Source organism: Cervus canadensis, chromosome 4 (assembly GCF_019320065.1).
Source record: "Cervus canadensis isolate Bull #8, Minnesota chromosome 4, ASM1932006v1, whole genome shotgun sequence".
NCBI classification, from domain to species: Eukaryota; Metazoa; Chordata; class Mammalia; order Artiodactyla; family Cervidae; genus Cervus; species Cervus canadensis.
This window is the reverse complement of record NC_057389.1, coordinates 50,076,460-50,104,196: the sequence shown is the minus strand read 5'-3', so window position 1 is coordinate 50,104,196 and position 27,737 is coordinate 50,076,460. Positions and strand designations below refer to the sequence as shown.

General features: G+C 37.9%; 1 protein-coding gene across 5 annotated transcripts in view; it reads right to left on the bottom strand.

The window, feature by feature from the left end:
* JAKMIP2 (janus kinase and microtubule interacting protein 2) overlaps window positions 1-27,737 on the bottom strand; it is a 186,543-nt gene that overhangs the window by 28,484 nt on the left and 130,322 nt on the right. For 4 of the 5 annotated variants that reach the window (XM_043465060.1, XM_043465064.1, XM_043465062.1 and 1 more), the window contains exons 3-15: window positions 22,724-23,221; window positions 19,088-19,297; window positions 17,141-17,239; window positions 15,500-15,646; window positions 14,433-14,573; window positions 12,298-12,354; window positions 10,919-11,038; window positions 9,590-9,718; window positions 7,062-7,145; window positions 6,320-6,382; window positions 3,722-3,820; window positions 2,430-2,528; window positions 202-255 (exon numbers count right to left, since the gene is read on the bottom strand). In XM_043465060.1, the coding sequence (XP_043320995.1) occupies window positions 202-255; window positions 2,430-2,528; window positions 3,722-3,820; window positions 6,320-6,382; window positions 7,062-7,145; window positions 9,590-9,718; window positions 10,919-11,038; window positions 12,298-12,354; window positions 14,433-14,573; window positions 15,500-15,646; window positions 17,141-17,239; window positions 19,088-19,297; window positions 22,724-23,221 (1,800 nt within the window). The remainder of the gene's footprint in view (window positions 1-201; window positions 256-2,429; window positions 2,529-3,721; window positions 3,821-6,319; window positions 6,383-7,061; window positions 7,146-9,589; window positions 9,719-10,918; window positions 11,039-12,297; window positions 12,355-14,432; window positions 14,574-15,499; window positions 15,647-17,140; window positions 17,240-19,087; window positions 19,298-22,723; window positions 23,222-27,737) is intronic. The other variant, XM_043465065.1, reaches the window with a different exon arrangement.

Genomic DNA, 27,737 nt, shown 5'->3' with positions numbered 1-27,737 from the left:
TGTGTTAGTTTCAGGTGCATAGCACAGTGACTTAGTTATACACATATATATTCTTTCAGATTCTCTTCCCTTTTAGGTTACTACAAATACTGAATAGAGTTCCCTTCACTTGATCTTATTTTACACATGTTACATTGGCAAGTATTTCTTGCTTCTCTTTAGACAAATTCATATTTATACAGCACTTTTTTCATTACTTACCCCATTATCACCTAAGATATCAAGCTGCTTTATGAGATCAGGGATATTCACATCCTGCAAAATCAAGGAGTTGCATTCAAGTCAAAGGTGCAAGAGTGGCTTAACCATTCTATCAGTGCTCTAACCTCAAATGAGAGAGGACATTTTAAGACCTGTACCTTCTTGAGCTGTTTTCAATCAATCACAACTGGTTTTACATTTCCATTCTGCTTTTTATGAGCTGTGTGAACCTGGCAAAACTCCTTAACAATGCATTTTCAATTCCGCCAATTACAAAATGGAGGTAATAAACACCTCTTTCACAGGCTGATTTGAGGATAAAGAGATAGTATATAAAAGGTCTAGGGCGTATAAGAACTCAAAATTTTCTCAGTAGATTTTTTTTCTCATGATTATTGAAAATTTGTTCCGACTGTGGTAGATTTCAAGTATAAAGAAAAGTAACAGTAATAAATTTAAATAACCAGCCAGTTTCACTCTAATTAATGGGATCTGACCTGGTTGAGATTTTGACAGCTGCATAGAAAACTATAGTGCACTTTCATTTTTTGGGTATTTAGTATTAATTCCACTTATGGAAAACAGCTTATTTTTATTATATTGCCCTACCCCCGTCAGTTTGAAGCAACTGCACCATTTAAAGTGCTGCTGGGTATAAATTACATACATTGAATTAGGTTGTCTGTGATTTATTTAAAAACAAAACATCTAAGGAAAAGACAAGGTGAGGTGCTTCTCATTTAGAGCTGAATCAAAAAATTGCTTTGGTTTACAAATTTTCATGCAGCCCAGGAAGGCCAGAAGTTTAAACAACATGAGAATGGTTTACAATGAAGTCAAGGAAGCACAATTTTCTACCCAATTTCCCCATTAGTACCACTTTCTCCTCTTACTTATGTTCAGATAACAGTGTGTGTATGTGTGTGTGTGTGTGTGTGTGTGTGTCAGATAACAGTGTGTGTGTGTGTGTGTGTGTGCGCGCGCGCGCGCTAAGTCGCTTCAGTCATGTCGGACTCTTTGCGACCCTATAGACCGAAGGCTACCAGGCTGCTCTGTCCATGGGATTCTCCAGGCAAGAGTACTGGAGTGGGTTGCCATGTCCTCCTCCAGGGGATCTTCCCAACCCAGGGATCAAATCCAAGTCTCTTTAAGTCTCCTGCATTGGCAGACGGGTTTTTACACTACCTGGGGAAGCCCATAGAAAACAGTATAGCAGATCCCTGTTGCCAGAAATACAAAGTCTAGCTCAGTCTCAGAGGTAAAGAGGAGGCAACTAAAGCAGGTATATTTGGCAGTCAGAGTGGGAGCAGGAGGGGCCATGCAGAAGGCACGGGCAGGAGGATTCCGAGCCTTACATCTGGAACAGACAGTTGCTATGTGATTTTGTCACATGCAAGGACAATATATTTTCCAAGAGATGGAGCCACTTCCACTAGACCTTAACATTTAAAATGTATTCCAATATCACTAAAAATAAAATTATATACTATGTCTAAGTGGACAACATGTTATAATCCCTAAAGCCTTCTGAAAGGGAGTGTGTCAGCTGGTCAGTCGTGTCTGACTCTTTGTGACCCCCCATGGATTGCAGCCCACCAGGCTCCTCTGTCAGTGGGATTTCCCAGGCAAGAATCCTGGAATGGGTAGTCATTCCCTTCTCTGGGGGATCTTCCCACCCAGGGCTCAAACCTGGGTCTCCTGCATTGCAGGCACATTCTTTCTGTCTGAGTCACCAGGGAAGCCCAAAAGGGAAATCCTACCTAAAACACTCACAACAAAAGAGATGGTGGTGAGATGATTTCTAGATTTCTTCTAATACTGAAATTCCAAGATGATGAATTCCACAGCCATCAGAGCAGCACAACAAATACCTTTTTATCTGGCATCCTTGAAATATGTTTCTATAAGTAGTGAATTTATTTAATATTTCTGCTACATGATCAAGGGTAATTATCTTTACACATATTTTGATTCTGTATTACTCTCTTTTAAATAATCATTGCTTCCTATTTTTTTTTTTTTGCTGTTACCATTCATATATCTGTCACACATTTATTTGTGTACATCCTGTTAATTCTCCCATAGACGTGACTATTTTCAGCTCCTACATGGTTTGTATCAAAATGACACCCAGTGACTGAAAGACCAAACAGTGACCAGTAACCTCCCCTTTTCCAATTCCCAGCTCTTCTACTGTCTACAACACACACAAGGAAACATGTGCCTACCTTGACACCTTCTTTCATACAGTAGATCTGGAGAGCACTCACACCATCTGAGAATGGGTGAATTTGCAGATTAAATGGAGGGGATCGTCTCTCTCTTTCCTTGAAATACAGTGAAGAATATATAGGAATTGGAAAAAAAAAAGCAACAACTGATTAATCACTAAACCAGTTGTCTATGTTCTCTATGCTATTTCAGCAGTTTATCAATATGCCATTTGGAAAAAAAAAAAAGAAAATTGAACTCAAGATATTCAAGCTTGAATGTAATGGAAAAGAACTGATTAGTCAACTGAGAGTTGTGGGAGAAGAATTTATCACCGTGTCATCCAGGTTTGCAAATTTTTTGATCAGGGAAATTTGGGAAGTGGAGTTCCATTTTAAACTGCATGAATATTTAGAGCTTTCAGGTGTCACAAAGAATCTTCTTCTGACCATGAAGCTTTATGGCAGCTCAGGGCCTTTTGCATATTCAATTCACTCAAGCTTGATGAGTAAGATAAGTGGGCTACCAAAACGACTTACTTCCTCACTGAAGCATACCAACTGCAAACTCTATTCAAACCTAACGTTTGATATTATTCAAACCTAATGTGAAATATCTTCAAGAAGAAAATTGCTGGCAAAATAACAAATAAGTCAAATGGGAAATTTTCTTATCCTTTACATATCAGCATATTTAAACCAGACCCTAAGCCAGATTCTGCATGATACAATCAGAATCTGATTTGATTATGTTTTACTTTAAAAATATAGACTCTGAAACTTAGGTTAACCAGAGTATTTCCTAAAACAAATTACCTTGCTTTTTAGCCTTTTGCATAATGCATTACAGAATAAAAAGTTTACTTACAAATTCAAGAGTCTAACAATAAAATACTTTTATAATATAGTACATTTTGAAATATAATTTTAAATATATAAAAGAAATTTTTCTGAGTCAGAAATGGAGGATGGAAATGATTATGTAAAGGAAATGAAATATTTATGAAGTTTGAAATCTACTTAGCTATTTAAAAATTATTCATTAGCCTTGTTCATAAAGGCAACCATGTTGTAAAGTACAGTATCTGAGCAGACAATTCTGAGTTGCTTCAATGCTTCACCACTGACTAGTCACACGAGTTGGACAAGTTATTTAACCTCAGTTGCCTCATCAATCAAATCTTGGTTGTGGCTATGAGGTCTAGTGAGTGTATGTATCTGAAATGCTTAATTTGGTACCTCACACATAGAGTAGGATCAGTGTATGTTAATTGTTATGATTATTTTTATCATCATCATCATTTCCTTACTTCTAGTTCTAGGTTTCGAAACTCCAGCAGCTCATTCTGGTCTCTGGCATCCTGTAGTTCCTGTTGGAGCCGGTGATTTTCTGCCTCTTGTTTTTCTATCTAATAAAGTAAATCCTCAAGTTAGGTGGACATTGCACAAAAGCATCTACAACTTTGCAAAGCAAGCACGGACAGCATTCATTTACTCAGTGAATAAATCTTCCAGATCATGAAGAAAAAAATCCCAAGTACATGTGAATAAAATAAATCTTTGGCTTTCCTTCTAGTTATCCTTTGGTTGAATTGTTTGGGTCATAGAGGAAAATGCTGGAGGATACTCCATTCATTGGGACCAGGTCTAGGGACCCTGTGAAAAATGAATTTGTCCCATGTGGTCAGGGACAGTGTCCAAGAACTAGATTAAACGGTGCAAACAATGGAGACTGACACCTCTTATTTCTGGAGTTACAAGTTGCTGAAGAAATATTTTTTATAAAACAGCTCTGATCCTACACAAAACTTTGTTGAATTCTAGTTACCTTCAGAATAAAGTCAAAGTCTCAATATGGAAATAAAAAACTTTAATAATCTGCTCATCATATTTAGGTGTTATCACTGTCATGTCTACATACATACACACACTCACTCACATGCAATCACATGCACTTGGATCTAGAAACCCAGATCTACCCTATATTCTGAATATTCCAGGAGCTCTGTCGGCTCATCTTGGTCTGAAAAGGGCTCTTCCTTTTCCTTTTCTACGTGAGGAAATCCTACATTTCCATGACATCTCCTACCATAAGAGGCTTCCCCTGGCTTCTCAATTCAAAATGACACCACTCCTTTCTGTTTTCCCATAGGGTTTTCCTGTAGGATGTCTAGTATGCCATTAAGTTTGTTGTGTACAAACTTGCCTTGCCCTGTATATATACTGTATATATACACAGAACCCATGTCCACAAGGCCTCAGAACATTTCCATGATCGGCAATCGGTTTGGCGCTGCCTTCAATATTAGCTGTGTGAGTGGGCCTTCTGTACAGTAACTGTTTAAAATCTTGAATTTAGAAATAAAAAATCAAGGGCTTATTAATCTAAAGTAAATCTTACTTTCTCGAGTGTAAACACTTGAAGTAGAATGTTTAGTTTTATTGTTGCTTTGGTTTTCTTTTACTCTTAGAAGGCTGGGCTCAAAAATTCCCTTTATAGACCAAAGGAAATCAGACAGAGACATAATGGGAGTTATTTTTTTAGATGATAAACAGTGTGATAACACTTATTACTGGGCAGCTCGGAGACTACTAAAATTCTCTTTTCACTTAGCCTCTTGATATAGAAAAATAAATATAGGGGGAAGTGAGATACTATATGACATTAATTTATGTAGTCAACCAAGTTTTTTACACTAGATTTTTGTGGTTTAGTAAATGTTCGAAAGTTTTTATAAGTTGACTATTTCCTAGAATCTTGGATTGAGATCAGAGATGGGATATCTGGGGAGATTCCTGGATCTAGTGCTTAGCACTAGCCATCATATTAATGGTTCACAGGTGGCTGCAATACAAAAACCAGGGTCAGTGTCCATAAAGTTTCTTTATAGGGACCATTAACCTTTCTGAGAGTACCAGTCCTCAGTCCTGGAACACCTACCCTGCTTCTATACATCAGCTTTGTCTCTCATCATGCAGAAAGTAAGACACGACCAGCAGGAAGGGAGACGACCATCTTCTTTCCCCTTCCATGCTTACCAGGGTGTTGCAGTTAATTTTTATTACTTGTCAAGACCAGTGAATATTGGTATAAACAACCCTAAAATAATTTTTACATAACTCTGTGTCACCCTTCAGAATAACTTCCCTTACTCACATGCTCTTTCAAATTCTCTTTTTGTCAAGAATAATATAAGATTATTTTGTAATCATTTCACATAACCAAAGGCAAATATTAATACCAAAAGAAAAGCCATGCTTGAATGTAAAATGATCTCTGTTGTATCTCACTGTCCCCAGTCAAAAGCCTATATTCAGCTAACCTAAATTAATTCTATCTATTGGGCCAAAACCATGCCTCTGTATCTTGATTTGTTGAACAACTTCTGGGACATGCTCTTTTGTGCTTTGGATGTATCTTTTGAAACGTTCTTTCATAAAACAAATACATAAATAAGCAGCCAATATTAGCAAAAAATTAACAGTGAGAACCCAGTCAATGCTAGGTTGCAGCATCTCTTAGAGTCACTTCCTTGTACAAAATCATCAGTCCTATTCATAAGTGTTCTTATAGATGGACAACCACATAGGATGTGTGCACATATGGGTATATATATATGTACAGTAAATATACAGTATATATATATATGCAACAAATCAATAGGTTTCAGGGATCACATCTTTCCAATCGGCACAATGCCCAGCACAGAGCCATGCATACCACGGGCCACTCAACTGATGGTGATGGCGGTGACAGAGATGCGGTTGGGCGCGCAGCAGAGGGGAGCACAGCCGGAAGAGCCTCCCCGTCCCCGCGCCCCTGTGCCACTCCTGAGCGGACCCCCTGCTGCTCCTGGATCTCTCATCAGTCTCTCCTCTGCCCCATTAGGGTGTTGCGCCCCACATACCTTTTCTAAAAGCTCCTGGTTTCTCTTAATGAAAAGCTGTTTATCTTCTACCCAGTGTGAATCCTGTTTGACAAAGAATATCGCGCAGTCAGCATTTCAGAGTGGCACGAAAGAGCATGTATTGTCAAACCACTTTGCCAGAGCTATCTTCTCTCCACCCGGTCTGTTTGCCTGCCAGCGACCGGTAAACGTCACTCACCCCAGCCAGCTCCTCACTCTAAGATGTTGGGGCCAAAGTTGCCAGGAAAATTTAACCCCCCTTTTCATTGTCGCTCGCTATCCCTATCTTTTTCAGTCTGAATAATCCAGGACCAGCCTTCTGGGGACTCAGAAGTGACCACACAGGCAAAAAGTGAAAGGGGTCAGAATGCACACAGGCTAGATACGTATGGATGGAAAACATTAAAATGCAGAACCATCAATGTAGCATAGAGGCAAAGAATGCAGCTTGAGGGGTGGGTCTTGGTCTTAGCAGCTCATGATCACTCTAGGCTAAGTGTGCAGTGCTCCTCTTCCCTGGGCATTCTCTCTCTGTTGCCCAGCCTCATCCGCTCTTGTAGCTGGGTTCACGCTCTGGCCAGCAAAACACCAGGGACAGAAACAGACAGCTCAACATTCGGACACAGTTTGAGGAGATCACTGTGGACAGCCAAGCCGTGTCCTGAATGGGCACAGGGTGATCTAGTGGAAGGTCAGATTGAATCGTCTGCAGCTGCAGAAGTGAGAGCAACCAGATGCCTACCTGCCCTTTCTGAGCCAGAGTCGCTTCCAGATCTTCTATTTTGGCTTTATACCTTAGCACCTCGGCCTGGAGTTGTTCTTGAGCCTAGCGAAATCAAAATTCCAGAACTCAATAAGTAAAATGGTAGTTCTACAATTTTTCTTCCCACCATGTTCCCTGATTAGAACTCAACAAGTGAGAGAGAGGAAAAAATAATTTTCTACCATCGAAGAAACTTTTAAATCTATTTTTACATTCTAAACTCTCTGCATATAACTTTCAGTGGCTCCCTTTACCATCAGGTTAAAATTCACTGTACTTCTACACTTAGTTTGGTCTTATACTTCCAGTCTTTCCCCACCATCCATCAGGGCAGGGTCCACTCCTTACCGCCTGGTGATCTCCTTGTTTCCTAAATATGCCTTGTACTTCTCCATTTCTTTCTTTCTTTGAACAAGTGCCCTTCTGGAAAGTCTTCTCCCATTTGCCTCTCCAGAACATTTCCATTCTTTCAAAGCCAATTTTGTGCCTTATATGTAAGTCTAAATCCAAATCTATGTAAGTATTTATTTATGTATCTATCACCTGCTTTCTCTGTGTGTGTGTGTGTGCGTGTGTGTGCATGTGTGTGATGTGTGTGCACACACATGCACATCAGCAGTTTGGGACACTGATTTGTATGGAATGACCTTATCTCATTTGGTCCAGTTGTTTTTAAGATTCTCTTCTATTCTCTCTATATATGATCCTATTATCTGTTTTTATTTTCTGGCCATACACATATTACTTTCTTCATTGTCTTATGATCCAGATGGGTTCTTTGGTACAAAGTTGAACAAAATCAGCGATGGGAAGTATTATTCTCTTATTGTTCACTGTGAGGAGAATATTTCTTTGAACTGTTAAATATTATATTTACCTTTATCAGGTTAAAAATTTCAAACTTAGCTTGCTGAGAATTATTTTAACTTTGAATGAATTATTTTAACTAATAATTTTGTTAACTTTAACCTATTTATTTCTTGTATTGAAACGATTGTCTTCTGTTTTCATTGATAATTTTTCATTTTTATTAACTATTTTTGTATTTCTATTTTCTTTGAATTTATTATTCTTTTTCCCACATGTTGATTTGTTTTAGACTATTTTGCTCAGAATAGTAAGTTTTCTTACTTTAATGGCCATAAACAGTTCTAGACCTGTATTTCGATAGGAGAGTGAGACTAAAGAGAGAACTGGTTTCTACATCATCACCTCTCCAAAAAACAAGGCATAAGTTATTATTTTCATTGACTAGTCCTATGCTTATAAGAATGGGTAGTAAATGCTGATAAAAGAATCCACAACTCTTACAGTATTAGGGCATAGACATGAAAGCACACACACATCCTTTCCTAATGATTGCTTATCTATTTATTTCAGTTCACCATGGGTTTTTTAAAAAATGTTTGCTCTTTTAGGTATGTGTGTGTGCATGTATGTATGTATGAATGCTACCCTTTAAACATATATAGTTATAATATCTATCCTTTCCCACTAACCAACTTAACGTAGTTCCCACAGCACTCCCCAGTACACTGTAGACCTTCTAATAAGGAAGTAAGATAAAATCACTGGATGGTCACATTCATTTTTGACCCATGTAAACTAACATATGAGGCAGTGATGGCATGGTGGTGATGATTGAGCTCAGGAGGACTAGGTTCGTATCCTAGCTTTCCTGTAAGCTACATATCCTGGCTTTAATATAACTAAGCTACACTTAACTTCTACTAAGCTACTATTTCCTCCCCTCTAGAAAGGAGTTAATAATAGCATCTAACTTATAGAGTTGTCTTAGGATTATATAAGATAATGCATATAAAATACTCAGAACAATGCTTGAAATACACCACGGACTCAGTAAATGTCAAGTTTAGTACTGTGTGTGGTTTTTTAAAAAAATAGACTTATGTGAGGCAGTTGCAAGATAATGGAAAAAAATAACTGACCTAGTAAAATATGACTTGGAATCAACAGTTTTCCATTTATTAGCTGTGTGATCTTGAGCAATTCAATTAACCTCTCTGAGCCTCAAATTCCTCTTTTATGAAACACCTACCTTAGAGGGCTGGCACAAGGGTTAAGTGAGATATTATCAGTGATAATTCTCAGTAAGTTGTCAATCTAATGCTGGGCACTTATGAACTAAGAAAAGGAACTGGCTACCACTGCTTTTGAAAGATGAGTTTGTTTTTTTCAAGCAAGAAACTAAAAAAAAAGGATTATCAAAATTCAACATTTTCTAACTTTGAAAGTGCAAGCTTTCAAATAGCATAAATGAGAACTAGGCACTCAACTGTCTTTAAAGGAACAAAAGCATTGATCTAAGCTGGTTCTAATGTCTCCAGATCCAACGTTTGTTGACATAAAAGATAAAGCAGTTCAAAAGCTGCATTGGAGAGAAGGGTACAAGGAAAGCTATCCTATTGATACTTTTATGTCCATGGTACTTTTATGCTGTGGCTGTTGCAAGCCCATTCGGGGCACTCTCGCAGATGTACACTAACCTTGGCTTCTCTTTCAGCATCAATGATGCCTCCAGCCTGCTCCTGCAGGAGGGCATATGCTCTTTGGAGAGCCTGGTATTCTTTTGTTAATTGTCGGAATCTTAGCTCAGATTCTTCAGCTGCCAAACTCTTGAGGTTAAAAAAAAAAGCCAAAAAATAATTATGTTATGTTCACATCCTGTGTCCATGTAAATTGTTTAAAGACAAATAAAAGTTTGCATGATTTTGGATTCTATGTAATTCTTAATTTTAAAGGATGTTACAGGCACAAACACTATAACACTTTTAAGATGCAAATTGCAGAAATATTTAAGTATTTATTAATAAAAGAAGCATTTACTTATTTATATATTTCTGGTTATTGCCCATTTGGGATTGGATTACAGAAAATTTTGGATTCAAATGATAAAAACTTATACCCAGATTTTGGATGCAAATTTGAGGAGATGATAATCAGAATTTTAGTCCCAGTTCCTTTCAATATATTCATATCTAACAACTTCTTCCCCAGGTAAATTACAAAAACACAGTTTTACAGCTTCAGGCCTCAAACTTGGGAACATAACACAATCATCAGAGAAGTTTGGGGATTCCACCCTCAAGATATGAGTCAGGAGTTGTGTGGTCCAGGAACTTCCACAGTAACTGAACATCCCAGATAGTTCCAATGAAGGTGGCCTACAGAGCACACTTTGCTAAACACTGTCTTAGACTTGAATTTAAAAGTTTGTCTTCTTATGGTTGTTGGAGGGAAGGGAGAGGGAAAGGAATAGTTAGGGAATTTGGGATGTTCATGTACACACTGCTCTATTTTAAATGGATAACCAACAAGGACCTAGTATATAGCACATAGAACTCTGCCTGGATGAAAGAGGAGTTTGGGGGAGAACAGGTACATATACATATGGCTGAGTCTCTTTTCTGTCCACCTAAAACTATTACAACAGTATTAATGAGCTATATCCCAATATAAAATAAAAAGTTTAAATAAAAAATAAATAAAAATAAATCAGAAAAAAAAGCTTGTTCTACGCTTATCATTTGGTTCACACTTTCTCTGGATGAAGACTTTGGGAGAGTAATTATATATATCTTGAAAAAAATCTTCAAGCTACAGAGCTGAACTTCAGAGAAGTTTCTACAAGGGCTACATAACATAGGTGAAGCTCTTTTCCAAAAGGTAACACAGCCAGGCAAGATCTCAAAACCGGTCACTGTTATGAGATTATGTGCTTTTCATAAAGGAGATAAAAAGTGAAATGCTTTTTCTCTCCCTTCAAGGAAGGATGTGACAATATCAGAAAAGATGAGAAAAGTAAAAAAGCCTACCTCATCCAAGTCATCATCAGGAGTAGCTGGTGTCCGGTCTGTTCTAAATGAGGCCATGGATGATGTTTCTGAATCCATGGAGTCCTCATCATAGCCAATAAATGGGTCCAAAACAGGCCTCTAATGGAGGGACAGTACACATTTATCAAAAAAACTAAGGGGGGAAAGTCAACATATTACCAACACACTGTCAACCGCAGACATGCAAATGAACAGAGAACACATAGCTCCTTTAATGTTTCTTTGATAAAATAAATATATTAGGCATGAACACAATGATTCCAATAAATGTTTCTACTATGTTATTTCACTTCTGATATTTTGGAGGAAGATTCATTAATATTTGGCTCTGTTCATAAAAACCCTGGATCCTCTCTTATGTTACGTTTTATATCACGCTGATTTTATGTGATTTTTCTGTTGGGTATTTAAGCTACAATCAAGAAATTCTGAAAGTTCAGGTATCTATGGGAAGGGGATTATCAAATCCTATCATCTAATACCACATTCAAATCAAATGAGGTAACTGTTTTTTGTGTTTTTAAGTATTATAAACATTTTCCCATATCTTTACTATTCAATGGCATCATTTTAAGTGGCTTTATAATTTTTACTTAATTACTATTTTTTATTTTTTAAAGTATAAATAATGTGATTAATATCTACTACATAGATTTTGCAAAGTCTATAATTAATTTTTTTAGAAGACTTTATGATTAAAAAAATAAACGTGTATTTGGGCTTTGGATACATCTCGTCATTCTCTTTCTAGAAAGTAGGAAACATTTGTACATTTTACTAGTAGTAGATTCAAGCCCCCCATTTTTTTGTACCTCAGTGTGTGTTATCAAATGAGGCAACTGTTAAAAAAATCAAACAAATTGACAAATAGTAAAACTTTGTGGATTATAATAGGCTATACAGATATGAGAATTGGCTTTATCAATAATATTGCCCAAGTGAATAATGAAAATATAATTTAATCAATTATAGGATGGGTATCAGATGCTAATATTATTCATGGGAGACATCAAATCATGTGTATCTCTTGCATGTTCTTGAAGCATGACTCTCCAGCTTGTCAGATAACCCTTTCTACTTCAAATCTAGTGGGTTCTTCACTCAGAAAACCTGTATTAAAGCAAACACTTTCAGCTTAAAATCCACAACACAATTATTTTTTCAACAACACAATCATTTTTGGACTTCTAAGAACTGTCAAGAGGAAAGATTTTCTTCTGGCAAATAAACCCCATGCTCTGCTGCAGCTCAGGAACATCTGATTTATCATGTCTTTGCAGGAAGATGCCTTGGCAAGCTTCACTCCTCTGGCTGTGCTTGTGTGTGGCAAAAGCCTGATAACCTAGTTTCCTCATTACCTTAATTGGTTTGGAACTTCTTCTATGCTTTCTTCTACGAATGAGCTTTTCCCGGTCCTGGAAAACAGATGAAAGGCTTTTCAGCTCTTGAGTTGGTACATATTTTCCTATAGCTTTTTTGTTTGTTTGTTTTGAAAGACAGAGTTGTTTTTTTCCCTGAGGCATAGACATATTTCTATTTAAAATAAGATTATGTTTTGTAAAATTTGGCAACTTTGGATTTGATACTTAGGTATTTTCAAAGGAAGAATATTTTACAACTTTTCATGATAATCTGTGTGGATCTGAGAGCCTCACAGTCAGGAAGTACACTGTGCTCCTAATGGGCATTCTTTGTTTTATACTTGAAATGAAGTACAAAGGAGCTATTCATTGTTCTCCTAAAGTAGGATTCTTCAGTTTCCTCAGATCCCTCCAGGCCAGAATACTGGAGTGGATAGCCTTGCCTTCCTCCAAGGGATCTTCCCAACCCAGGGATCAAATCCACGTCTCCCACATTGCAGGTGGATTCTTTACCAGTTGAGCCACAAGCGAAGCCCAAGAATACTGGAGTGGTTAGCCTATCTCTTCTCCAGTGGATCTTCCCAATCCAGGAATCAGACGGAGTCTCCTGCATTGCAGGTGGATTCTTTACCAACTGAGCTATCAGGGAAGCCCAGATATAATGACTGATTTCTTAATTCATTCTTTTTGTGAAAGGAGATACTCTGGGAATTTGGTGTCCACCTGCTAAGTATTTCATATGGTTATTATACACATTCAAAAGTAGAAGAAATAAGTAACACTTATGTCTGTCTGAAAGTCTGGTAGAAATGCCTCAACATCTCAAAATTCTGTAAGAAACTTAGCTTAAACTGAGGATACTCAAAGTCAAGCAAATTCTTAGACTAGTGAATCTGTGAGATTTATGAGTTATTAAGGATGTGGAACTGAAGTGAGGGGCATAGAGATTTGAAGGGCATGTTTAACAAATAACCTAGATTAAGCCAGTAGTATTAATTTCCCCCCACCTTTATAAACAAAAATAACTTGATCATCCAATCTCAATATATTTAAAACTTTAAAAATTTATACTTAGATGACTCTTCTAATGTGGCATATGCATTATAACAAACACTCAATATAGAAAATTTTAAAAGGGTAAACCATAAATAATTATAAGCTGAATTTATAATCCTTTTTTTCCTCAATAGCAGTAAATCATGTTGTTCACTCTACTCTGGAGACTACCGTCTGAAGTTCTCCCATCACTAGTTCACCTCTGTAAGCCTTGGCTGGTTGTGAAGTTAGAGTGATCACAGATGTCACTTGCAGAATAAAGACAGAGAGGCAAAGGGGAAAACCCAAGTGCAGATACAGGTCTCAGTCCAAAGCTGCTGGTAACACAGACTTCCCTTGTGGCTCAGCTGGTAAAGAATCTGCCTGCAATGCAGCAGACCTGGGTTCAATCCCTAGGTTGGGAAGATCCCCTGGAGAAGGGAAAGGCTACCCACTTCACTATTCTAGCCTGGAGAATTCCACGGACTGTACAGTCCATGGGGTCGCAAAGAGTTGGACATGACTGAGTGACTTTCACGTAACACAGGTCTCAGCCAGGTGCAGATGGGAGTAACAACTGCCTGACCTACTTCAGCAGGTACTGAAGTCCTCAGAACATCTGGACTGGAATTTCAGCTGTCATGTCATTGTGACATTGCTGTTCATTTGACAAATATTTATTAAACTATCAGACACTGAATCAGGTGTTGGGAAATAAGAGGCCTATAGTCTTGTTATTGTAGGCAAAATATTTAATCTCTGAGCCTCAGAATCTTGATACTAGAAGGTAATTATAAGATACAGCACACCATCAATCTACTCACATATAATACATTTCGGAATTCTTTTATTGTGCTCTGTAGCTATTATTTGAGTTAACAAATTAGTTAACAAAGGATTATAACTGAAAAGATATAAAACAGTTAAAGGATATAAAGGAGTTTTGGAATAGTCTCTTGAACCTATTTACATATTAATCACATGAACTTGGTCCTTTGCAGCTAATCCAAAATTATTAAGTGTTTCTAGCATATGTTGATTTCTTGCCTACTTGTCCTTGAGGACAGCTTAGAGTTTACAGATTAATCAAGACCTACCCTTGTGAGCTCATCAATAATGTTCTGTTGCTCAATGACCTGAAGTTTTAGAAACTCTGTCTCTTGTTCTTCATTAGCTTGATCGAGGTCATTTAGAGATTTTAATTTCTTCAACGGTGGATGGGATGTGATTTTTTCTCTCTGGGTTAAAGAGAAAAAAAAAAGAAAGTATAGGTGGAGACTTTAAAAATCCCAAACTTCAGTGGCTAATATAAACTGCCTGTAGAAATTTTATGAAGTTCCAGCTAAAGGTGAAAACTGTTTAGCTTCAATACATAGACACACACACCGACTAACACCCTCACATCTATTTTGTCTGCTATAATAGGTGGAAATCATTGGGAATGTCTGAAGATCTCTACAACTGGACTAGAAGTCTGTGAAAGAGGACATTAGTACATCACCTCTCTATATAAAGCAAATGATGGCATCTATTTCCAGTTATTATGCAAGATCTTAGAAGATGCGGGTATACTTACTACACTGTTCTATAAAGAACCCATCAGTAAAACTCTTGGAAGAGGGCCTTTTTTTAAAACATTTTATTTTTAAAAAATTTTAGTGAATTATATTTGATTTACAAAGTGTTAATTTCTTCTGTAGAGCAAAGTAAATCAGTTATACATATGTATACATATGTATTCTTTTTTAATATTCTTTTCCATTCTGGTTTATCACAGGATAATTGTGATATCATAGGATATTGAATACAGTCCCCTGTGCTGTAGTAGGGCCTTGTTGTTGATCCTGGAAGCAGGCTTCTATGGCTGAGGAGACAGGTTGGAACTCTGCTTCTCTATTTTGGAGCTTTTGGAGAGTGTGCAGATTTCTGGAAGTGCTCCTATCGTTCTGCAAAATTGAGAAACTCCATAAAATTCAGAGCCAGCAGCCTTCTTTTGATTTCTTCCTTGTGGGTTCTTCCTTGCTTACATAAGGGGAAAAAATCTAAATTTTCACAAAGAGCACTGTATAATATTTTAAAAATAAACTGGGAAAGACCAGGAAGTCAGGTTAGTGGCATAATAAAAACAAGGAAGCTGCACTTTTGCAGAGTCTGTGATACATACCATTTCTGAATTTTCCTTGGTAACGGCTTTTAGTTTATCTTCCATGCGCTGCAAAGACACCATCAGTTCATCATTTCTCTTGGCGAGGCACTTGTTCCTTTCCAGAAGAGGTTTACATTGTTTTTCAGCTTCCCGCACACGCTTTAACTGGGAAGACATAAAACAATGTGTCCCTTCTGTTTAGAGTCTGAAAATAACTGCATTATAGCAACAGCCACCAAAAAAAGTGTAAAATATATGGCAGGATATTTTAAACATAAACATCTAAAAATTATGTAAAAAATTCCTACTACTAATAAGCATATGAAAGTAGCACAAAAGGAAATAGGCAAAAGACAAAGGGTAAATCACACAGTATATCAAAAAGGCCACTAGATATTTGGAAAGTTATTCTGCCTCATTAGTAAGAAGGAAAATAAAAATGAAAATTCTATAATAAGAATACATCTCACACCCACCAAAATGACTAAAATGATCTATAATATTATTTTTACATGCTTACAAAGACAAGGAGAAAATGTAACTCATATATTATTGGAGGGGGTTTAATTGTCATAACAACTGTGGAAAACTGTTTGGTAACAAGTGCTAAAACTGACTGCATGCATACTCTATGATCCAGTAATTCTGCTCCTTGGTATAGTCCACCCAGACATGAACATATTTTCTCAACAGGGCATGTAGCAGCACCATTAACAACTTTAAACTATCATGGAACAACATATATGTCCATTAACAACAGATGAATATATACATTTACTTATCACATATAATTGTATATACATATTGCATCATATATTTTTATAATAAAATATATATATACCATATACTTTTATAATAAATGTATAATAATCATATAATTGAATAGGATGGAGTCGTGAACATGAATGAATTCTATATGCAACACAATGAATGACTCTCATCAATGTAACACTGAGCAAAAAGCCAGACGCAAAAGGATAATTATTGTATGATTCCATTTACAACACATTTTTTTGGTGGTTATTGGTCATACTGTGCAGCTTGTGGTATCTTAGTTTCCTGATCAGAGATTGAACTTGGGCCCTGGCCATGAAAGCGCTGAGTCCTAAGCATTGGAACTCCAGGTAATTCCCTACAACACATTTTTAAAATGGCGATAGACATCCATAGTAAGAGAATTCAGTACAATGGTTAACTTTAGAAGGCTGGTGATTGAGAGAGGTCTCAAGAAGGGGAAGTTTGGAGACGCTGGTAGTCTTCCACTTATTCATCCGGCTAGTAAGTTATATGAGTACTACACGTTGGGCATATTTACTGAATTGTACCTTTATTATTTGTACACTTTTCTTTATGATTCTGTACTATAACATCATATATACTACTATAGGGGCTTTCCAAGTGACTCGGTGGTAAAGAATCCACCTGGCAGTGCAGGAGACAAGGATTTGATCCCTGGGTCAGGAAGATCCCTGGAGTAGGAAATGACAACCCACTCCAGACTTCTTGCCTGGAAAGTTCCATGGACAGAGCAACCTGGTGGGCTATAGGCTATGGGGTTGCAAAGAGTTGGACACAACTGAGCGAATGAACATGGATATGCTACTGTGACAAAATGCCTAAAAAGTAATAAAATTTGAAAAAAATCTGCTTAGAACTCACCAGTTCATTTCGTTCATCTCCAAGCAAGGTATTCCTGTCTTCTAATTTTCTTATCGTGGCGTTCAACTCAGCTATTCTCTTCTGATTTCTTCGCAAATCCTACACATGAAAATTAAAATGGGAATTTCTTCAATAAAACTTTTCACAAAGTTTTAGAATGCTGCTCTTAAAAGTAATAGGCTTAGTTCCTTTCATCTGGTTTATGAGTTGAGAGTAAAATGTCCTCTTACTCAGAGGAGAGTAAATATTTACCTTATTCCAAACCCCCAAATTCACTGCTTGCGTTTAAGATCACACCTGGTTGAAACTGCAAATGAATTCTATGTGGCAGATACTCCCTGGGGCCCTGACTCCTGACAAAGAAAGTGGTAGAAAGCTGGATCAGTTTATGAGACCTGTGAGCTGTGAGATCAGGGTCATGCTGTGATTACATGAGGTTCAAGGAGCGTCCCTTATGTCATGGCTGCACAGTGCTTCCCACAGTTAGGTAGGTGTCCTGCTATTACATTTAGCCAAAGAGAGTGTAGAATAGGGATGGGATCTGCAAATTCCTGCATAACTTTGGAGAAAAAGGTCAGATTCAGAAGACTGGTGCATTACCTCCATATATGGGACACAGTAGATTAATGAACAGACTTTGGTGGTAGATTTTGCCCAGATCAGCTGGCTTCCACACTGGTGTAATAGTCATGGAATCACTTCACACATAGCAATCATAGATTAATTCTGTGCTCTGGAGTTCACAGGACCATTACACACTTACATGTCCATTATCATTTTACATTTTGATAGTGCTCTACTGTTGACAAAGCAGTTCCACACACATTATATCTCTAGATTCATAGTATTCTGGAAGATTTTGCAGAACCAAGAAGATTTAGTGAGGTCTAAGTTGTTCAAGGTCTCTATCGGTAGCTCAATAACTACCATGTATTGGATGCTATGCACCAGACACTATGCTCAATATTTTGCATATCTTTTCTCCTAACCTCAGACTAGCTCTATGGAGTACCACTACTGCCTCTGTTTTACAGATAGGGAACTCTGAGCTGTCAAAGGATCTGCGAAAGTCACACGACAAACAGCAGATCCAGAATTTAAACTAAAGGGTATGACTTCAGAACATATTCTCTTGACAATTTTGCTACACTACAGGTAGGTGTCAGTGATAGAACTAAAACTTACATCTGCTAAAATCTAGTTCAGTATTCTTTCTGCCACCTACTAGGATATATATATATATATATATATGTATATATATATATCTCAATTCATAAATTATTCATTACTGAGTTGTAAGTATTAGCAATACTTTGAAATCTATCTTTGTTCCTAAATAATACATTGTCATCTTTTTAGCAGATAAATACTTTGAGAGATAAAACATATGAAAGTAAACTATATACAAGCTGATTTCTATCACTAAATGTCTAAAAATAATTTCTCATATAGAATGACGAAAATACAGGAAAATAAGTGTCAAACTCAACCAGACTTGAAGTTTTCAGATGATGGTTACAAATGGTTTAGTCTTTTACACAGTCATACATTTTGACCTCTGTACATGATAACCGTTTTTACCAGTTTCCAATTCAATTGTTCATACAAGGGAAAATTCCCAGTCTTGGCAAGGGGCAAAGTATTTTCATCTAATTGGTGATTCTTAAAATACGCTGATGTCTGGACAGGTATCATTTGGCTAGAAAAATTCTATGAAGAATTTTAAAAGATCTGTAATTCTCTTGTGATCAGCTAAGAGCAGTGCAGATCACTTTGTTGTCTATGAGTATAGAAAACCCTGCTCCCAAGGTACTCCCTGGTTTTATAGCAGGAGATAGAATTGATTTCTCTGTAGTAAACAGGAAAAGAGCTTAAGTGAAAAGTAAAACTTAGGTACTAAATAAAAGATGACTCCTGAGTCTTTAACTTCAACTTGAACAGACTTACTGGACTGCTGCAGTGTTCAGAGCCGTCTCCTGCCCTTCCTGGGATTTCTCGTTTTGGACTGCTCATGTTACATTCAGCCTCCTTGACCAGAAAGAGCTGTTCATCCAAAGCCTCCTTCTGGAGTTGGAGCTTCTGTACATAGCCTGTTTGGGTCTCCAGTTCCTTTTCCAGAGAAAAGATGATCCTGTCCTTGGCTTTGATCTCATCCATCTGAATTAAATGACACCCAGGACATTTTGTTTAACAATGCTGCAAAGAAATGCATCTTCACAATGGTATGAGCTTAACTTCTTTCTGCTCATTGAAACAGGAAAAAAAAAATCATGAATACGACAAGTATATTTAATTCAGGAATAAGGCAAACTGGTGTCAAGGAGGGTAATTTTTTTTTCTCTTTAGTATACCCTGTGTAGATGCTGTGATTCAGTATATTGTTTGAAATAGTCTGGGTTGGTTGAATATAGAAAGCAAAAGTTAACTCGAAGACAGGTTATTAGTGTTAATTAAAGACAGATACTAAATATTCTACTACAATGTTTCCCAGGACAACGTGTGATGTTACTTCCTATTTGGGGGAACCATCTTTGAATTCCTTTTAAAAAGCAGTAACAACAATGAACAGGTCATTGAACCTGAAAAAGCTTCAGTATTTCTAGTAGCTTCATCATTTTCTAAGGCCAGTATGTTTGCATTCAGGTGATGAGTTTGTCCTTCCATGGTTCATATTATATGGCTCCTTTCATTCCTATCCATTTTCCAGAGCAGCTAGTTCTTAGCAACCATTTTATTATTACCATCAGAAAATCATGGTTGGGACAAGAACAGGAACAGAAAATACCTGGCAATATTAGCCACTGTTTTCCCACCTGTATCTGTGGGATATATTTATTGTTAAGTCTGAGCATGGTTTCAGAAATACTTCTCAACTAAAGGCCAAAAGCATTTGGTACCTGTTGATCAGATTTCCATCAGACTAAAAACTTTCTGCCATCCCTGGGTGAGGGCTAGTGAAATTATTGTCTATAAACAATCTTTGAAGAAAGCAAGCCTTTCTTCTCATTTTATTATATTCTATGAGAATATTAAAAATGAAAACAGGGTAGGTAAGTAGACACATTTAATATAAATAATATTATACTGTTCTCCTCTTTATAAGAATGTCTCCTTACACATAACAAATCACTTTGTATAAATATTTCGTTGCTGTGTTCCTAAGACCAAAATACATTTTTGAGTATATTTGGGACAGAAATTGTGTTATACAATCACATTTCCCCACATGTAACTATTTGTGAGCTACTGCCTCCAAGTCACACGATTAACTTTTAGATCATTTTGGGGAGGTCATGGTCCTGGGATATCATCTGATAACTTGGCAAGTAATCAAACACTGCCCTGTTAATTTGGGAGTAAACACATTGTCTTTATTTTTATTTCCTTGTAGGAGACTTGAGTCTAGTGTTATTCTTATCTAAGTAGCATGTTCATTTGCTAGATCTGTTATCTATGGTTTATTTACAGTTTACCGGCGCTATAGATCTGCATGTTCCTACTTGGTTTTGATGTACCCTACATAAATAAACCTGCTGGGAAATCACCTCATCACACCCATATAATCATTCTCATCATCATAACTGAAATTTATTGATCTTTTAATACATTCAATGCATTCAGGGTCTTACATATCTTATCTCATTTTAAAACAATCCTATTATGTAGTTCTGTTATCACTGCTTCACAGGTGATGACTGAGGACCCAAAGGGTAAAGAGCTTGATCATCGTCATATGGCTAATAAATGATGAAGCCTGATTTAAAATACAGACTTATGACCCTAGAGCCCATTCTATTAGGCACTGTGCTATACTTCTGCCAAGATTATCCTTCCAGCATTTTCTCAAAATGGTTTTCGGTAGAATATCAAGTAACTAGTGTCAAGGAGTCTCAATTGCATACTGGTTATAAGCATGGACTCTGGTTTCAGAATACTGAAAATCCTCCAAATTCCTAGTTCTTAAGTAGGGAGGGGGTACATACCAGAATTCCCTGGGGAGATTTTCTACACAAGATCACTCTGATTTCTCTCCCTTTCTGTTCCACAAATGGAACTGGGTATTGGGGTAAGAACAAGATTCGAAGGAAAAAATGAAGACCAGTACATCTGTATTACTGAAAAGTATCCCATTTTTCTGTTTGCACTCAATTTTTGAACTAATATTCAGAGAAACTAGATTTTACACTGTTACTCAGAGAGATATCATGTCTGTCTCTGCAATGTGCCAGTGAAAAGAAGTCATGAAAAAGTTATAACCATGGATGGGTGGATATATTTCTAGACTTATTCTGAAACCATTGACAAACAAAAATATTTAATGTAAAGCTTCCTTTTTATTTACCTACCTGCTGACTCCAGAGTTCACATCCTGATTCTTTCTTCATCAGCCACTGGTGTTTTAAAAACCAAAGGCAGGGCAGAGAACAATATTTCTGACCTGCCTTTGGTCTTTATTGTCAACCAATACAATAGCATGAATTGCAGATAAAAAAATTTGTAAAGTGTGGCAAAGGCAACATTTACAGTCACACTGTATTGCAGTACAAAGAAAATTACAAATTTAATTTTTTTCTAATATGTCCTCTGATAACCACTTTTTACATAAAATCGAAATCCTAGCGAGATCATCCAAGGGACATAATTAGAATTCTCAGAATATAAATGGCTAGAATCAGCAGATACAAGAAGGAAAGTGTTTCTTAAATTCTTTTCTAAGAAAATATTTTTAGAGAAGCACAAAGTATACTTGAACAGGTGATAGTTAATTTGATAATATATAACCCAGATATAACTGATGCTAAACATTCTGAATACAGATGCAAATAAACACTTCTAAGACAAGGTCAATCTGCAACATGATAGCTTTCACACAGTAATTCTATTTGTTTTACTTTTAAGCATAGTGAAAAGACTGATGTGGCTTTTGGTTATACATATTAAAAAAAAGCTTCAACTCAGTAGGGGCTGAAGTAAGTCTTAGAAATTGGTAATAGCAAGTAAGCTAGGTAGGAATGACAACCAGTTTAAGAATTATAATGGCCTCTATTTTGAATTGCCTCCATTTACTTTGGGAAAGAAGGAGATCTATTTGTAAAATGACTAGGGGTTTTATAGCTCTACTTCTTGCCTTCAGACATGGTTCCTGGGGAGAAAACACGTGAATCCCTCAGTATGTTCCCACTGGCTGCCACTTTCAGACACCTTGAAAGCCAGACAAAATTCCCCTGCCCCTGTAAAAACATTTTATAAATGGAAAGCCTACAACACATGCCGATGTTGGAAGAGTATATCATTCAGAAAATTTCTATATACACCCAAGGAAACAGGAGCCATTAAATAGATAACTCTCCATACGTGTGAGGCTAGAAAAATCCACCTTTTATGAGAAAGTTGACTTCAAAATCTTTTACCTTTTACAATGCCAGTTTTGGCCTGGGTGCATCTATTTACCTGTCGACTTATTTTGTACTAGACAGAAGGAGGGCACTGTTTATAATCGACTCATGAAAAAACACCCAAAAAAGCAAGCCCCACGGCGCTCGGAAGCCTGGAAAGAGAACGGTTCTGCCCTGGGTTACTAACCAGCCTCCGAATATCCCGCTCCGACTCCCACTTGATCTTGGAGATTGCTTCCTGGTGGGACTGATGCTCACTCCTGAGGTCCCCAGCCTTGATTTTATCCGCTTGGATCATGTTGCTCAGCGCCTCGTCCACCTGCTTCTTGGCCGTTTTCAGGTCCGCAATCTCCTGCAAGAGCTTAAGGCGCTCGGCGTCGAAGAGTTTCCGGGCCTCCTCGCGGGCCTCGATGGTGAGCGCTGTCCTTACTTTGTCGCTGCTGCCGTCCCGCAGCGCGCACAGCGCCGACTTGAGCCTCTGGATCTCGCCGTCCCGCACCTTCACTGTCCGGGCCATCTCCTGCTCGTGCTGCTTGATGAGGTTCTCCCGCACGGCCTGCAGCTCCTTCATCTTTTCCTCGTGGAGCTTGGCTTTGAGCTCCGTCACCAGGACCGTGTGCTTCCGCTGCTCCAGCTCGCGGATCCTCTTGGCTTCTTGAGTCTTCTCTCGCTCGAGTTTAGATACCTGAGAGACGAAGGGAGGCAGAGAGGTGAGCCTCGTCAGAAAGATGTGCTCCTAGGCAGGACTGGCAGCTCGGATCCCTGGGATCTCCTAATGCCTCACCTCTTTTCAAATTCCAGCCTACGGTGGAAGGAGGGAGCGGGGAGGGGGCCCGCGGGAAACCACAGGCTTATGCTGGGAGGACAGCATGGGAGGGCTTCCCTGACAGCTCAGTTGGTAAAGAATCCACCTGCAATGCAGCAGAATCCGGTTTGATTCCTGGGTCGGGAAGATCCCCTGGAGAAGGGATAGGCTTCCCAACTCTAGTATTCTTGGACTTCCCTTGTGGTTCAGCTGGTAAAGGCTCTGCCCGCAAAGCGGGAGACCTGGGTTCCATCCCTGGGTTGGGAAGATCCCCTGGAGAAGGGAAAGGCTACCCACTCTAGTATTCTGGCCTGGAAAATTCCATGGACTGTACAGTCCATGGGGTCACAGAGAGTCTGACAAGGCTGAGCCACTTTAACTTTCACTGTATGTGAAAGCAGGACGTATCTGAGGATGCTTCCAATACTTTGTTCAGACAAATATTTGATGTTCTGGGGCTTTACTATTTTGTACAGTCTTCAGGCAAGCAGCACAGGCATTACCCAGAGGCTTATCAGAAATGCAGGGGATCCATCCCAGACCTATGAATGAGAGCCTGTGTTTAACACATCCCCCAGTGACAGACATACACATTAAAATTAGGAAGTTGTGCTCTAATGTTTCTCATCTTGGTGAGGAGTTCAAAATAGATCATCTGGAGATCATTCTAGACTATATATCCCTAGTGAGGTCTAAACTGATAACTGTGCATGTCCTAGAACACCCAGGATAGTCCATAGTTCAATATTTTGATCCGACTAAAAAGTTGTGCCTAAAGTGATAGCATAAAACATTTTCCTTTCTTTTTCTTCTTCTTCTTTTTTTTTTTTTTCTTTTTTGAAGAGAAGATAACTGCTGCTAAGGGGGAGGTAAGGAAGATGGTTGATACGTCCTCAACTTCACCTTCCTTACCATAGCAACTTGGTTCCACCCCCCAAATTTTCACAGATACACACACACACCAGCAAAAACCCCTGCAGTACAAGGACCTCTGTGTTACAGGAGGTCAGTGGCTGTTATTTTGGCTACATGGGTGTCTGTCTGCATTCTTCACTATCTGAACTCTTATCTCCCTCTCTTCCCCATCTATGTCAACACTCTGGGGAATTTAATAAAGTATTGCTTCTAATCTTTTTACCTGCAAGGAGAAAAGAAAAAATTCTCCTGTGTTTTTTACTATTTCCAATGGTAATACAGATCTCTTTATAGATAAGCAATAGCACTGCCTTAATTTGGCTGTGAGTTCGTCTCTGATTTAGTAGATGAGTGTGTGGCCTGGCATCTGTAGCTTAAAAAAGCCTCTCTAGGCTCTTGTACTGTCCTCCTCCTACTGTCATCTCTGCTGCCTTTCTTTGTTCCTCTGTCTCAGTCTTTTGCACACAATCACACACAGGCAGTAACCTAAAAAGGGAAAAACCGGGCAGCCCCAGGAGTAATATCTAGGTGAGTGATACTGAGTCTCTGCCAATTGTAAAATTAGAACAGTTTGCAAAATAATTGCTGAGCCTTTCCAGCTGAAAAATGGTAAGATCCAAATTCCTTATTGAAACAATTGTAATTATGACATAAAGTGTCTGAGATTTTACTTACCTTAATGGTTTACCTACCTTTAGCTAGAACAGGATTTTCTAAGTCCACATGTCATTCTATGAATATTTGATTTTAAAGGTACAACAATTATTCCCACGTAGGTTATTCTAAAAGGACTCGGGACACAAGGAGATTTGGCGAAATAAACAGTCAGGCATCCCCAAACAACTGTTCTCGGGTCTTGCCTCCAGCCCAGCCCCAGGTCCCCTCCCAAATGTCTGTTAGCTCACAGGTTCTAGAGCAGCGCTGTCCCACACGGTGGCCACTAGCCACAGCGAGCACTTGTCATACTGGAAAGTCTGAACTGAGCCTGGCCCCAGGTACAAAATACTCATCCCATTTCTAAGACTTAGTATGAAGTAAACATTAATATATCATTAATAATTTTTATATTGGTTGAAACTATAATATTTTGAAGTTTTTTTTGGCCTTGTGGCATGTGGGATCTTCCTCAAGCAGGGATCAAACCCATGCTCCCTGCATTGGAAGTGTGGAGTCTTAAACAATGGACTGCCAGGGAAGTCCAAAACTATATATAGTATTTTGGATAAATTAGGTAAAATAAAGTATACTATTAAAATTAATTTGGTTTATTGTTACTTTTTAAAATTGTAGTTACAAGAAGTTTTAAAATCACATATATGGCTTGCATTTGTGGCTTGCATTATATTTCTTTTGGACAGCATTACTCCAGAGTTCTTGGAGGTTCATTTACCAAACTGAGCTTTCATCACACTGCTGCGGACATTCTCTGAGTAAAATCCTGTTATGATCTATGTGCCAGGGCTTCTTCCTGTTGGGGAATAGAATCCCAACACTTCAACTGCCCCTTTCAGCTCTCAGAAGACTTGGCTGGACTTTCAGCCCCTATTTTAACTCCTCACTCGACATCTCAGGCATAGCGCAGTATTCTATTTTCTGCACACACCCTGAATCTCTACACCTCTGTGCCTGCCTCAGTTTCTTCTTCCCGATCCGCCCTTCCCTCAGCTCCTTTTGGGATCGTCTCATTCCTCCTGACCCAGCTAGATGCTACCCTCTCTGGTCATAACACCCTGATCACCCAGGACCAAGCTCATTTCTTCTGCATTTGTCTTCTCAGTGCAGTTTGTTAACACCTCCTTGCTGGTCTCTTCCACATTTTTCTTTATGCTGTATATATATATATATATATATATATATATATAATTGGTTTTTTTTTTGGTACACTTGTCTGTCCTCACTATCTCCTCTCCTACCCCACCTTGGTTGGAAACTCCTGGAAGGCTGCCAGTGAGCCTTGTTCATCACTGTCTACCCAGTGGTTGTCAGCACAACACAGAAGACAAAAGAGCATGCGTGAAATTAAAGAATGTAAGCCAATATGTTTCCCTGGCTAGCCTCGTAACCAGAGGCAGGAATAATGTATCCTGTCATACATTTTAGAGAACATAGGCTTGCACTGTTACCCAGAGCAGCCCTCATCCATCCCTTCCCTGTATAAAACAATAAAAGAAAAATACCCCCAACATATAATGTCTGCCTGTGCTCTGTTTGATATTTCTCCCAATGCTTCAGTAATGACTGCCTAAATCTTACTTCCCATTTTTTCTACAATGAACTGAAGACGGGCTTTCTAGACTATGAGTGGGCAAACAGTACCCCATGAGCCAAATCATTCCCGCCCCCTCCCCCTTTGTGAATAAAGTTTTATTGGAACACAGCCAGGCCCATCCATTTCCATGTTGCCTATGGCTGCTTTCACGCTACAATGAAGTTGAGTAGTTTCACAGAACCTCTCTGGCCCACAAAGCCTAAAATATTTACTCTTTTGTACTTCACAGAAAATGTTTGCTGATTCTTCTTTAATATAATGTAATTTTTGAAAAGAGGGGCCTTATTTTTCACTGAGTTAGAATCTCTGATAATTTACCTTCCATCTAATTTATCTTGGGGAAATTAACTCAAGTGATAGGAAACTATCATCTTCAATTGAAGATCAAATTGATCATCTTCAATTTCAGCAGGATGTATTTACATTTCTTAGGCATTTGGAACAGTATCATGACCATAAGAGCAGATAGGTAATGGGTTATAAGGGGAATTTTAGCAGCTTTTCCTAAAACAATGAAAAGCTGTAGTAAAAATGGATAAAGGGTAATGAATTCTGGGTTTGTATTTTGATTTCACCATCTACTGTCTTTAAGAAAGTTGCTTTATCCTGAGGATCTTTGATTACACATTAAAAAATACCTGTAAAAGACATATTTTTAGGATTAAATTAGATAACAAATGGGAAAGTAGCTTAAATTGTAAAGTACTGTAAAATTTAAGGTAATATTATATTGGATATAAGAGGAAATACTCATGACCTAAAATTATTTATGTGAAGTTCTCTGCAGATGTATTAGATTATACCAGTTTGCAATTCTGTAATTTCTCTCAAGTTATAAACACTAATCTTTTATGTGTAGACTCGAAAGGAGATGAATGAAAAAGAAAAAAAAAGTGAAAATACAGGTGTATGGAAAATATACTCCAGCATGAAGACAAAACAAATAGGAACACACACTGGCGTTTTTGTCCATCACTTAAAGGAATCCACAGAATTCAAAAAAAGAAAAAGAAAAGATATTGAATTACTTTTGGCACTTTTTAATGTCTACTTATTTGGTTGTCATGGAAACTTTCATTTTTGGCAGTATTTCTAGGTACAGTTTTTTTTCTTTAAACTTGAAAAGAGTTTCACTATGAAGGAGATACAAAGAGTGTGAGTGACATCTGGGAGGAAAAAAGAGTCAATAAAAATTTTGTAGTAAAAACATTT